The 13,863-nt window shown below is 39.1% G+C and overlaps 2 protein-coding genes across 4 annotated transcripts; both read left to right on the forward strand.

The window, feature by feature from the left end:
* Positions 1-38: 38 nt before the first annotated feature.
* On the forward strand, positions 39-7,627 carry rer1 (retention in endoplasmic reticulum sorting receptor 1). 3 transcript variants are annotated; one of them, XM_035645137.2, is made up of 8 exons: positions 39-190; positions 2,058-2,139; positions 2,623-2,727; positions 3,559-3,655; positions 4,022-4,100; positions 4,834-4,969; positions 5,631-5,685; positions 7,101-7,627. In XM_035645137.2, the coding sequence occupies exons 2-8, from the start codon at positions 2,059-2,061 to the stop codon at positions 7,109-7,111; spliced, it is 564 nt and encodes a 187-aa protein (XP_035501030.1). In that variant the 5' UTR covers positions 39-190; position 2,058; the 3' UTR covers positions 7,112-7,627. The 3 variants fall into 3 exon arrangements, with proteins under 3 accessions (XP_035501030.1, XP_035501028.1, XP_035501029.1); XM_035645135.1 differs by lacking the exon at positions 7,101-7,627 and having other exon boundaries at positions 5,631-6,191; XM_035645136.1 differs by lacking the exons at positions 39-190; positions 7,101-7,627 and adding an exon at positions 587-698 and having other exon boundaries at positions 5,631-6,191.
* A 159-nt stretch (positions 7,628-7,786) lies between these two features.
* Positions 7,787-12,070, forward strand: LOC118316874 (taste receptor type 1 member 1-like; the record flags this gene model as incomplete). The annotated part of the gene is made up of 7 exons (XM_035645133.2): positions 7,787-7,855; positions 8,269-8,390; positions 8,666-8,963; positions 9,079-9,804; positions 9,894-10,100; positions 10,309-10,429; positions 10,787-12,070. Coding segments are annotated over 7 exons (2,472 nt in total), but the record flags the coding sequence as incomplete, so codon positions are not given.
* Positions 12,071-13,863: the final 1,793 nt, after the last annotated feature.

Raw genomic sequence — 13,863 nt, forward strand, 5'->3', positions numbered from 1 at the left:
CTGTGATCCCTTGAAGTCCTCTTCCTCGTCAACCCTCGGCGGGTCGTCGTTTTATCGGGGATCTACTATTCTGCCTGGCGTTGGTCCGCGTCCTAGCGGAAGTACTGACGTGTTCACACCAGTTCGCTCGAGAGTTAGCTAGTTTAGCTAGCTTGGTAGAGCCGGGTAGTGACAACAGCGGCCGTACCAGGTAAGAGAGGACTGTCATTTATTATTTTTCGATGAATTTGCTGACGCAACCGGGAGACACGGAAGGGGTACTTGAAACAAAGACACGAACTGAAGAGATATTGTATCGTCCAGTGGATACCGATGAGGTTACGAGAGTTTAGTTTGATTTTGTGCCTGGGCTGGATGGCTAGCTGTGGAGCCGTCGGCAACGTAATATCGTGCCTCCGGAAGTGAGTTGTCAGATTCCCCGACTCATCGCTGGTACTTGTAGTTCGGCGTCATACAGATGCGCGTACATCGCAATGGAGAGACGCGAGTTGGGAACTACATTTTAATTTTGCTCGGCTCTGATGTGCTTTACGGTTGAGTTGTGGGAAATGTAGTTTCATAAGTTAACTGTCGGGCTGTGTGGGGCGACTGAAGCTTTACCAGAACTACATAACCCAGACAAACGGCGATGTGGGTGAAAGGGCAGTATACATTCAGCTAGCTTGTTAGCTAACTCTAGGGCTAATTTGTCAGCTAACGTGAGTAACTTTAATGTAATATCGCCGACGGAACCCCAGTAACAGCTGCCTCATTGTGCGTTTCGACCGTAGCCCTGTCGCGGTTTCCTCAGTACGTCTAGTTTTATAATGTAATGTAACAAATATGACACTTTAGCTGCCTTTCTGATTGCCTAAGCATTTTAGCTAGTTATGCAGCTAGCGTTAGCTAGCGTTAGCTAGCTAATACGACCGACATCAGCTAGCTAACACAACGAACAGTCCTTCACGGTCTTGCCTCTTTTCAGTTGACGCTTCGTGTCAGAGTCAATTATTAAAATACAGTACAAGTGCAACATCGGTTGATGTACAGACGTGTGCATCTTGACCCCACATCTCGCGAATGGTGGGCAACTGGTAACGTCTCTGAGGAAATTCGCGATCAGATCGTTTTTTTCATCAATGGATTCTCAGTGAAAGTAGCCTTAAATATTTCGCAAGTGGTTCGATCACTCGGCTCCCTGATTTTAACAAAGCCAATATCCGATTTTGTTCTCCAGGCCGTTTCGCCCACGTCCTGTATCTTCATAGATGTTCTGATCGCTCTGTGTTGTGTACCAGACGGAAACAGATGTTGCCCGACAGTAGCTAACCTGGACTTTTCTTCTTTTTTCTTTTTTTTTTAATTCATAAGAGTGACAGCATCTAGATTCTGCTCTATTACAGATCCAAATGAATGGTTCTTCAAAAACCTGGTCCCAGATTTGGGTTATTTTTCTGTATGTTCATTGATATTTTGGAATTGAGAACACACCCTACTGTGCTATTGCATACACACAGAAATATCATTGTCTTCCTCTGCTGTTTCATCTTTTTGGAACCACTTTAAGCACTGGATCTCTAACACCTAATCATATTGCTACTCTTCTGGTATTAATTCCCTGAAAGTGCCTTAATCCCATCCAAGGGATCCAAGGGCCTTTAGAACTATCTCTTGACAAGGCCTTGCAGGGAGGTAGTTATTAAAACAGCAGATGCAATAAACTATAATCTATGTTTTAAGAATATCTAAAAATAAGACTTTCCTATGCTAATACATCTATTAGATATTGATTTTTTTTCTTATTTGTCATTGTTGAAGCTCATGATAGATGAGGCCAGTGAATTTTTACGTGTGTCTTGTCTCTTAACAAAAATGATGTAGGCTGTTAACAGTTCCACGTTGCTGTCTTACAAACTTGAAATTCCTGCCAGTATATCCAAGGGCGGGAGATGCTAGACTTGTGCATTCTAGATAATGTGACTGCCCTGCAGCTTAAATAGTCGTTTTCAGTCAAACTAGCCAAGTGACCTGTATTCATGCACCACTAATCGAATTGTTGGTTTTGTCTTCACTGGTAGAATGTCAGAAGGGGACAGTGTTGGGGAGTCAATCCATGGGAAACCCTCTGTAGTTGCTGCCTTCTTCACACGGATTGGACAGGTAACACGTCTGTCACTCAAACGTACATAATTTAAGTGATTAGATTAGGGATTGAATAATTTGATACTGCCATTAAGTCTATAACACACTTTTAAATATTCAGATTTGCTCCTTAAAGTTAAATAATCAGTCAGTAGTATTTTTCCTCGAGCTTACTTCTCATAGGTGGTATTAGTGCTTAACAAGTGTCATCGATGCATGAAAGCATCCTGATTGTAAATGAGAAGGTGGCCATCAATTTGACCTATTGTATTCGTCCATCGTGCAGAGAAAGACGTGGGTTAGGGAATATTGTCTTGTCTAGTAAGTTGAAATTAGGCCAGCTGCTCAGGCAATGTCCTGTTTCTATATATCTGCGAGGTGAAAGTGTAACAGACAAAAGCTCTTTAGTGTTTTATCTACGGTTGTGTCTCACATGTTCATAGAGGATCTCTTTATCTCAGATGGCAACACTTTGGTTCCTTTGTGTTTTTTTGAGAACAGGTCTATCAGTCATGGCTAGACAAGTCAACGCCATTCTATGCAGGGCGATGGGCAGCCACTCTACTATTTACTGCTGTCTACATGATCAGAGTGTACATACTACAGGTAATAGTTGATTTGTTTCTTTCCATTTAGTAAATAATTTGATCCTGGAAGTCAGAAAATGTCAACTGTTAGTTGCTGTAATAAATAATAATTATAACACCATTGTGATAAGTACTATCTTTGTGAATGCTAAAATGCCAAACTGTCAACTGTCAAGTTGAGGGGTATTCATTGCCTTTTACTTATTATTTAACTAGTTATTTGTGTTGTTGTTGTGCTGAATATCAGTTTATCTAAGACACAGTGCTTTTATTATTTGCTGATTTCTACCTAAGGTGAAAGATGGTCGTAGGGCATGAGTGGGGAACATCTGGCTTTTTGGCCACATGCAGCCTGTGACACAACTCAGAAATACAAAGAGATTCTCTTGCCGGCTATTCATTTTTTTATTTTTTTTGCTATAAAGGAAAAAATCTTTAAAAAGTAGACTAATATGTCCCCAAGGTGGTCCCCTGGTCAAGGACACGGCTCACCGACAGAGCCACTCTGGCCTGTGTTGAAACAACAGACATAACAAGTACCACCCAACTAGCAATTTTTTGGGAAAGGGGTTATTGTCGAGTTTTTATTTATCAAAGTTGTTTTGGCTAAAACCTGCTGCCGGTTCCCCATCTCTGCCTTTTTGGACTCTCTATTAGTTTTGTTTTCAATTTGACTCACTTTTCTAAAGTGTGATGTGTGTTTTTAATTTTGTCTATTAGTCTGTTCTGTTCCCATAAAATATTCTTGCTCGTGTGAATGTAATTTTCTCCTACAAAGGTGCACTTCCATGTTTGCTGGCTGCGCAGGGAAGCCTTTTAATGTGGTGATGTTCTTTATGCTGCTTTTCAGGGATGGTATATAGTAACATATGCTTTGGGAATATACCATCTCAACCTCTTCATTGCTTTTCTATCGCCGAAAGTGGATCCCTCGATGCTTGACGAAGGCAAGTTGACTAAATTAAATCTTATCAGTTTTTGATAATGTGGATATATTTTGCACATGGTAGTGTATGCTACCCTTTGGGTTGTCACCTGTCGGTTCATTTAGGATTTATTAGTTGAACTTATGTGAAATATCAGTCAATCAAAGGTCAAACGTTCTCATACACTGGTATGTGTCAAGTTGTTTTTCTTATTACAAAGGCTTTTTTTGTATATGCTGTTTAGTTTGAGTTCCACAGTAACCTTTTTTAAACAAAACAAGCGAAATAACACTTTTTATCTGATATGTTTTTTTAATGTTTTACATTGTATATTTTTGGTCTAAATGCTACGTCATGATTGCATTTGGTGACCCATATCTCCTGCAGATGAAGGCCCATCCCTTCCGACCAAGCAGAACGAGGAGTTCCGCCCCTTCATCAGGAGGTTGCCTGAATTTAAATTCTGGTGAGTCCAACTCATGGTCACTTTTCATCCACAGGGAAATTGCAAATTCTGATCTCAAATGATTTGTGTGGTTCAAAGTGAAGTCATGCAGAACTCATTTGTAAAAGAAGCATAAACCAAACATATTAAAGTTATTTATCGAGGAACAACAAAGCCACATTTATTTTTTCTTGTCTGTCATTTAAAGTTTGCATTAAAACTTGTCTGTCATGTTTTAATGGAAATTCTGCATCCTCTTGTCCTCCTGTACTAATACGGGACGAGAGTGAAGTGGTTTGTATCAGTCAGTCTACCGCAGGTTTTTTGTCTGGTTTTGAGGGTTTTTTTAAACAAATGACCTACTTGTTTTAAAAGCAGGTCTATTACAGTTCTTAACTGTTTATTCATCAGTTGTTTGAAAAAAATGATGGCGTTGACCAGATCCAAGAAAATAAATGATGTTGGAACATATAAAGTGTAGTCCACACAACCTTTGTGCCTCACCAACAATAGTGGTGAAATTTATTTTCCATGTATGTTCCTGCATTTTCCAATATGGACTGATTTCATGTTATGAACTGAAGAAGCCCTTCCTCACATTACACTCCCCAAAATGAAACGTTCTTCAGTGCCCGGACGTACTGTGCATACATAACACACTCAGTAAATGACTGTTTTGATGATGTTTGCTAATGCTTACTCGCAAATGTGACGACAGTGTTTTAATGTGAGATTGTGTTGCTTCTCTTACCAGGCATTCTGCGACAAAAGGCATCGTCATCGCCATGATTTGCACCTTTTTTGATGCCTTCAATGTTCCAGTGTTCTGGCCCATACTTGTAATGTACTTCATCATGCTCTTCTGCATCACCATGAAGAGGCAGATCAAGGTAAAAAAAACTGACTGACATATACATTACATGCACTGTGTACATTGACAATGTGGCTGTACTGGAGTCACAGCTGTGTAATGCAAAAATGTCAGAAACACCAGACTATATAATACAATACAAAGACGAGAGTAGGCTCCCCAAAGCCTATTTCACTCTACCACATTTTTAGCCCGATTTTCCACTTACGACCCATTTTTTTCAAATGGGAGTGTGATCAGGCACGACATAGAGCTGCAGAGGCTTTTCTTTAGTTTTCTTGTTTTTTGTAGAGCAGATATACTAGTCATGTTTTTCTCCCCCTGTCACCTGTCTGTCGTGTAGTATGAAAGACGGAAAGAAGGATCAAAGGGCAACAAGTCGTGTAGTGTGAACTTCACAGCGATTTGACGACTTTGAAACCCTCTCAAAGCCTCTACCACAAACATCTTAACATTCAAAAGGGTCACAATTTGATTTGACTTCATTATATTGTACCGGTGTCTCTATTACTGTGTCCACCCTGTAAATGCAGTGCATTTGTTTTATTCTGAAGACATAGAAACCTTATTTTTAAGCACCAATATGACATGGGTTACGTTGGTAAAAATCTTTGAGCAAACCCCACAAATACCTTGTGAAAATATTTGCTAATGCTCTCTTTCTTCTCCACTTCCTCTAGCATATGATCAAGTACAGATACCTACCCTTCACACACGGGAAGAGGACATACAAAGGCAAGGAAGACACAGCGAAACCTTTTGCTAGTTAAAAAAAACTCCCGCTTAGTCTTCCCCTCCCTCTCATTTGAAATCTGGCGATCACAGCTGGTGGGGAGATACAAAGGGTTAGAGATTTTTGTTTTGTTTTTGTAAGTGAAACAGTAACATGAAAAATACGAGTTTTGATCTATGGTTCAGTGTTGGATGAGGATATGAACAGCTTCGAGCAAATTAGTCTTGGAATTTAGCCTTTTTTTTCCCCTTCTCTTTTTTTGAGGACCCTGATCCTCATCTTAGGATTTGTTCAGTTGTAGATGAGAGGAGACTCGGTGTTGCCTTTTGCATTTGTAACCCCATGGGGTAAGTATCAAGTGATCAAGAAGGAACCACACTGAAAAAAAAACATTTGCAGTGAATTTTGTTTGTTTTGATATTTCACAATTTTTGTCCCCTCAATGATGGTAAAAAACAGTCCTTGTCCTTTGCTCAACTGAAATAAATCTGCCAACTTTTGAATAATATATTGGTTCCTACTTATTTGTAACAAGATATATATTGAAAGTCAGTAGTGTTAACAGCAAAATAACACAATTAGATGTGTAATATAAAATCTGAAGGAAATGCGCCAGTTTTTGAGTTGAATCACGTGTCGGCCAGTTGACCTCTGTACCAGACGCAGACACTTTGAAGAAACTAGTCACATTACACTTGAATATGCATTCATGACAAGTAGAAAATCAACTGTTATTACTCATCGCTTCAAATGATCATAGTTGGCGCAAATCATTTTCGATTAATGTTTATTTTGAATTGGTTATTTAATGCGATACCACCCATGTAACGCTGGTATCAATATGGATTATCATGGACCTAATTTGAATTGGCATCCACACGCCACAACACTGAATGCATTATTCAAGCCGAATGTCACTAACCCCCAACCCATTTAGTTTCATTTAGCCGGTAGTTTACCTGTACCATGTAATTCTGTTCTTCTACTTTTGCGCCTTTGACTTTAACGGATGGGAAACTGTGTCACTGAGCACCCCTGTAAAGCAAATTTTAAAAAATAATTTCATGGGGCATTTAGCTTGAAATGGCAAGTCAATGACTTTGCTTTACCTCAGATTTTTACACCATTATGTGGATAAATTAGTCTTAACATATTGTCGTCAAAGTGCAAAACCATTATTCAAGTCTAATTCACAAGAAGGTCTAATCATTCTTACATTATAATAAAGCAATTCCAAGTTTACCCCAACAACCTTTTTGTCTCTGAAACATTTACCCATCTGTGTTTCAAAGACCGGGTTCCATGCGAGTTGTGTAGACTAGCTGTTGTAGTCCTTTTGAATTTGTGCTTACTTTGATGAAAAAGTTGTGGTAAATATAGTCATTCCCAACAAACTGTTGTTCTCTTTCTTTTGCAGAGGAAACATAAGAAAACAGAGATTGAGAGCTTTTATTATAACAAATGGATGAAGTGGGTGACGATCACATTTTTCTTTTCTATAAACCTGTTGATTTTTTTCTTCTTCCCATTTTTATCACTATGCTGGGGATTATCTGTCATTAATAAATTAAGATCAGCAATGTAGTAAGGGATCAAAACATTTTCCTGTAAAAAGTTTGTTTCAAAAGATTGTCAGGATGATTTGTATATACATATATATATTTTAAAATGATATTTTTTTTTAGATTATTTTAGTTTTAGTTTTTTTTCAAACCATGTTAAATGTTTGTTTTTTTCTTCCTTTACATTACACTTGAAATTGACAAAGCAGAACTGGTTTATTGGGTTAAATTTGATTAATTAAACATGTTTCTCACGGATTGCATGTTCTTGTTTTCTTGTGCTACAGTTATTAAAAAAAAGCAACTTGATTTTAATAGCTGAAGTGTATTTTTTTTTCTCACTCCAAATGCCATTAAAGAGGTTGTGTCCCTTCAATCACTACATTGGTGTCTTGGCCTTATATTTAGTTGGTATTCATGGAGCAGAGACACACTTGAAAGTGTTATCAGATACTTTCATGTCTTTCACAGTTCCATTTTGTTGTTGTTGTTTTTTGCAGACAATAGTCAAATCAAGGAGACAAGAATGACTTCCTCCTGAAAATGCTTTAAACCCCCATACGGCTACTATCAGTCTTGGTTGTGTCGTCCTGGGCTTCTATGGAGGAAGGTAAAATGTTCTAAAAGGGAAAAGTGTCTCCCATAAACATTAAACACTTATATTGTAGAATTTCTATACCTGTCGCACACAGGTTAAATTTGGTTAATTGGATAAAATAAATGTGTAATTTGTGGAATAATCCAATTTATTCATGATGGAGATATTGAACTTGGTTGCAGTAGCTACTCGTCATAGCTGCAGCCAAGAAGATTTTTGCATACTGATTTGTGAATGCTCCTTGAACCATTTTTTAAACCCATGTGCATGGAAATGATTACTGAGGTTTAATGTCACCAGTGTCTCAACTTACTAAAGGGCAAAGACAAGTCGGAGGCGTCAGATTGGTAATTAAAACTAAAATAATGAAGGACTTTCTTGCTGCTCTGTGTCTTCTGGGATCTCTTCTCCGTGCCTCGACTCAGTGCACCGTCCCAGCCTCAGAGTTTCAGCTGGAAGGAGATTTTTTGATAGGCGGACTTTTTGATGTTCATCACGTCAGCGCCCCTGTTTATCACGACAGACCAGAAACCATTGACTGCTCCAGGTGAGTGTTATAATAAATTTGAATGGATATTTGACGAAGTTAAACTAATTGAAGAACGTTTATTGTAACAGCTTACGTCATTATATAATCAGTTTTATCTAGTTAATTGCAGTATTATCAAAGCTACTGAAGGACATGAAGTCAGCATTATTGACCTCAGTTTTGGGTCTTTTATAAAAGCCTTTAAATGTCCATATCTGAGCAGCTCTACACAAACGTTAATAATGGAACAACGTAACTGATTCAAATACACTCTGTCCTTCCTGTGTCCACAGCCAACCCCTCATTCTGTCAAGTTATCGGAGGTTTCAGTTGATGAGATTCGCTGTCGAGGAAATCAATAATTCTACCAACCTTCTGCCAAACGTGTCTCTTGGCTATGAGATATTTGACCACTGCTCAGATACACAGAACATTCCAGGGATTTTAGACCTCATCTCAGTCAATGGCTCAATCCAACCTTGGGGTGAACCACACAACAATCTGTCCAAAGTGATCGCAGTGGTCGGCACTTATACCAGCACTGAGACATTGACTGTGGCCCCACTATTCATGATGGATCTCCTTCCTATGGTAAAGTTGCCAACTATTGTGTGTTGGAATTCAAAAAACTTCAACAGCTGTTTTACTTTTGAGAACATACTGTTGCTGAAAATAATTCTTTTTTTTTCTGTTGCTCATTTTACAGGTCAGTTATGGAGCCGCCAGCTCTGTGTTTTCAAGAAAACAGCAATTTCCCTCTTTCTTCCGAACAGTTCATCCCAATAAGGACGTCGTAGAAGTTATTGTCAACATCATACTGCACTTCGACTGGCGCTGGGTCGCTTTCCTTAACATTGACAATGATTATGGCAAAGATGGCCAGGAAGTGTTCAGAAAACTGATTAGGGACACTGAAATCTGCCTGGCGTACGCCAAAGGCCTCAACCATTATACTGATTACTCCCAAATATTCCAACAGATAGAGGCGCAGAGAGTTAACATACTTATTGTTTTTGCTCCTGAATGGACTGCTGAAGCTCTCATTGAATCAGCAATACGACTGAATGTCACCAACAAGGTGTGGATAGCCGGGGACGCATGGTCCTTGAACAAGAGGCTCCCCAAAAAGAAAGGAATCAGAAATATCGGAACTGTACTCGGAGTCTCTGAGCCGGCGCAGAAGATACCTGGTTTCGGTGATTTCATCTATTCTTCCAAAAGCCGGACTCGCTGTGAAGACAAAGAACAGCAGAGGTTCTGTAATCAGGTTTGCAACTGCAGTGGCCTGAGTGCAGAGGAGGTCATTGCTGCAGACCCATCCTTCTCGTTCCCTGTTTATTCTGCTGTATATACCATCGCTCACGCCTTACACGGTGTCCTGCGATGTGGAGCTGACACATGTCATAACAACGTCACAGTGTACCCACACATGGTAAGCATACAAATAATCAGGAACATATTTAATCAACAGCTGATTAGATAGAAAACGCAACTAATGTGAACTTTCTTTGCCCACATCAGGTTCTAGCAGAGCTGAAGAAGTCAAACTTTACACTTTTAAATCAGAATATTCAGTTTGACAGGAACGGCGACCCCACATTTGGATCCTACTCTATAGTTTTCTGGAACCACAGTGGTGACGCGCAGGATATCGGCTTTTATTATTTCCCCCCATCGTTCCATTTCTTCATTAACATCACCAAAATTCAGTGGTACACAAAGGGAGAAGTAAGTATTTGTTTTTTTCTTTGTTTTTAGTCAACAGTTAATATGGAATATCATTATTAAAAAATATATAATAATTCCAGTGATGGTGAAATTTTACCTAATTAGAAGTTCAGAAAGGCCAAGTCACTGCTACTTCTCTATCATGTCCCCCACTTATAATATTCCTGATCAAAAAATTCATATTCTGCTGAACAATTGTGTTTAACAGGTGCCTACTTCGATGTGTTCCCAAGAATGTCCTGTAGGATATTCAAAAAAGCATGATGGAATCCACAAATGCTGCTTCACTTGTGAAGTCTGTCCAAATGGAACATATGTCAACAGCACAGGTAAATAATAATAAAAAAAACAATGGGACATCATTTCAGACTGTTGTGTAGCTTCATGAGGGCTTAATATTTCATTCTACGTAGGCTGCTATGGTCCTCTAATAACTTAACATGATAATTCAACTACTGCAATAAGTTATTCATCTCTTGACAGTTTTAGGGAACATCCCAATGAACTCCCATGAAGTAATAGCTCACCTTAATTGAACATAACAGCGTCACAACATTCTAACTCATCTTTCTCAGCTGTTTGACCTCTACACCTCTTTAGATCTCACTTTTGGCTTGGCTTTTTAATTTAAAAGTAAAGTTAACCTTAACCTTATCAACAAATTGTCCCTCTCTCGTGTTAAACAGAGGATCCCTACAAGTGCATCAAGTGTGAGGAGACAGAATGGTCTGCAGAGGGAAGTACATCATGCAGTGTGCGGTCGGTGGAGTACATCCCATTCACAGACAGTGGGGCTGTACTGATCATGCTCGGGGCCTGGGCCTTGGTGGGCATCACACTGGCCACGTCTGTTCTCTTTGCCATGAACTACAACACACCTGTTGTCAGATCTGCTGGGGGACCGATGTGCTTCCTGATCTTAGGCTGCCTCAGCCTGTGTAGCCTCAGTGTGTTCTTCTACTTTGGTAAACCGACAGTCTCCTTTTGTGTCCTGAGGTTGTTACCGTTCGTTTTGTTCTACACTGTTTGTATGGCATGCTTTGTCGTGCGCTCCTTTCAAATTGTTTGCATTTTCAAAATAGCTGCCAAGTTTCCCAAGCTCCACGGTTGGTGGATGAAATATCACGGACAGTGGCTGGTCATCTCTGTGGCGTTTGTTGCTCAGGCACTGTTACTTATCATTGGCTATTCTTCTGGACCCCCCAAGACCTACAGGGACACACTTTGGTACCCAGACAAAATCATACTTGGTTGTGAGGTGAATCTGAAAGCATTCTCTGGTTCTGTAATGTTACTTTTATCCTTCTGCTCCCTTTGCTTTATTTTCTCCTACATGGGAAAAGACCTCCCAAAAAATTACAATGAGGCCAAAGCGATAACGTTCTGCCTGCTCCTGCTGATCCTCACCTGGATCATCTTTGCCACTGAATACATGCTTTACCATGGCAAGTACATCCAGACACTGAATGCGTTGGCAGTTCTCTCCAGCCTCTACTCCTTTCTGTTGTGGTATTTCCTGCCAAAAGTTTACATCATCATTTTCCAACGTCACAAAAACACTCAGCAGTACTTCCAAGGTCTCATTCAGAATTATACCAAGACAATTAGCCAGTAGCAGCTTTCTGTCGTACATGTGTTAATGTAGACAGAGGGACTGATGTGCCTCTGGTCGTCTAAGTACCCTCATTGAAATTGTAATATTACATATGAGCAATGTATCTGTTATCTTTCCAGAGCTTGATGCTCATATAAATTGTATAGGCAAGCAAGGGGCCACCCGTTTGTGGAGTTGTGACACATTGATAAAGCCTAAATCAATTAATCTTTTGTGAGAGTGTGGAAAGCTTTTTTGTTAGGTAAGTGGAATATGTGGGCTACATCTGAAGCCCCCAGTTTTTTTGCATAAAATTAAAACACATAACTCACTAAGCCAATACAGTAATTTATGATTAAATCTTTCAACACAGACAGTAATTAAGGCCCTGCGTCATCTGTGCCCAGTTGTGAGCTGTGTCAGTCTTTTTTCAAGTTCATACAGTGAGATCATTTCTAGAGCAGGGACTGTTTTTACTGAAAGGTTACATGTAAAATATTCACTGCCAGTAGATGTTCCTCTAGCCCCAGCATCTTGGACCGTAACAATGCTTTAACAGGCCACGCCTCTCCCTCCCTTTGTGTTGATACCTGCGAGCTGTCTACCTAGCCCAGTGAAAGCAGGCCCTAAACCGTAGACTGTATAAAAATGGATGTAGTCACCGGGTCCGGAAACAGACTAACAGTCTAAGAAAGTGGCACTCATATTAATTTTACGCCCAGGGATTAATAACGTCCTCTATCTATTTATCTATAGCTTTGATAACAACGCATACAGAGGTAACTTCAAAACCTAAACTTCTAAAATGCTGAATTCATCGGTTCATGAACTGTTTGCAAATATTTTTACACACGAAAACCATTGTGATATGTCATATCTTTGCACTTCAATAACTAAATCATCTTTGTGACATGTAGAACTGATGCTACTGTTAAAGTATCATGAATCTTTCACATTTTATGTGAAAGTTTAACTTGAAATTCTAAACATACCTTTTGAAATCTTATGAAGTTATAGGCTATATAACAACCTTGTGATAATCCACACAAGGTGAATTGTGTTAGGCCATGTACAAATCTTTACTATTCATACATACATATATACATAGTAACAGAACATTAAATGAAACACAATGAAAACAATGAAATGAAAAAGAAAAGGAACATTTAAGGCCAAGGGGTATTTAAATTAAGTTATAGTCATGAGACACTACACAATATGAGCATTGCGTTTCTTTGCCTTCTACTGCTCAGTTTGAGCATGGAGTTAAAAATGAATCCAAAAGATGTTGCATTGGTTGTGTGTAATTTAAGATTGATTTGGAAACAAGACAGTATTGCATCAAGAAAACGGCATGTTATAGTAACAGCCACACTCCCACAAATAAAAAGACACACCAACATTTTATTACAGCTCATGGCCTGGTCATCTTTCAGGATTATTCACAGACCGATTGCAAATGACCTCCTCCCGAATGACCCGTGTGGTCCAAGGTCAAGTCATGCACAGCTCATTTGTAAGAGGATGTAGCATGTTAGCATAAACCAGAGATACCTGGTTGAATTAATTGATTTGTTTGTATTTGCTTATGACCTCACTCCACCTCATCTTTATTTCATCTTTGCTTCATCCCCGTCACCCATAGATCACCCCGATAGATGTTTCATTCAACATCACAATGTTTCATTAGACTTTAGAAACATCACCTAGAAATACATTATATTACATTGATATAACTAGTGTTATCCATTATAAAATGTATATATCAAGGAGAAATTCTACTAATCGTTTACAAGATGAGCATCAAAGCCACATTTCTTTGTGTTAACTACTGACTGTGGTATTTATTTATATGAAAAGATGATATTTGGTTGTTCTTTCCAAATGTTTCATCCATGTGCTACAAATTCATTTATATGAACTTAAATGCATAAATGACCAAGCAACCTGACAGTTGTGAGGTGAGAGTTGAGGATGTTGCAGTGACTTGTGCTCTTTCAGTGTCAAAGATTTAAATAGTTGTGGGTTAGGGTTAATCTAAAATCTTTCTCTCCTTGCACTACCAGATTGTAGGCTTTATTTTATCGATGTTATTATAATGGCATATTTGCAGGTAGAAAGAGAGAAAGAAGCCTCAAGTGCTTCAAAATTGCTATGATCCAACAATGC

The sequence above is a fragment of the Scophthalmus maximus genome, chromosome 3 (genome assembly GCF_022379125.1).
Source record: "Scophthalmus maximus strain ysfricsl-2021 chromosome 3, ASM2237912v1, whole genome shotgun sequence".
Classification (NCBI taxonomy): Eukaryota; Metazoa; Chordata; class Actinopteri; order Pleuronectiformes; family Scophthalmidae; genus Scophthalmus; species Scophthalmus maximus.

Bases quoted from the DNA above. Each gene is read 5' to 3' on its own strand.
- rer1 (XM_035645135.1), top strand. From the start codon at position 2,059: ATGTCAGAAGGGGACAGTGTTGGGGAGTCAATCCATGGGAAACCCTCT. The intron at 4,101-4,833 runs GTGAGTCCAACT...TTCTCTTACCAG, and splicing joins TTGCCTGAATTTAAATTCTG to GCATTCTGCGACAAAAGGCA. The intron at 4,970-5,630 runs GTAAAAAAAACT...CACTTCCTCTAG, and splicing joins CCATGAAGAGGCAGATCAAG to CATATGATCAAGTACAGATA.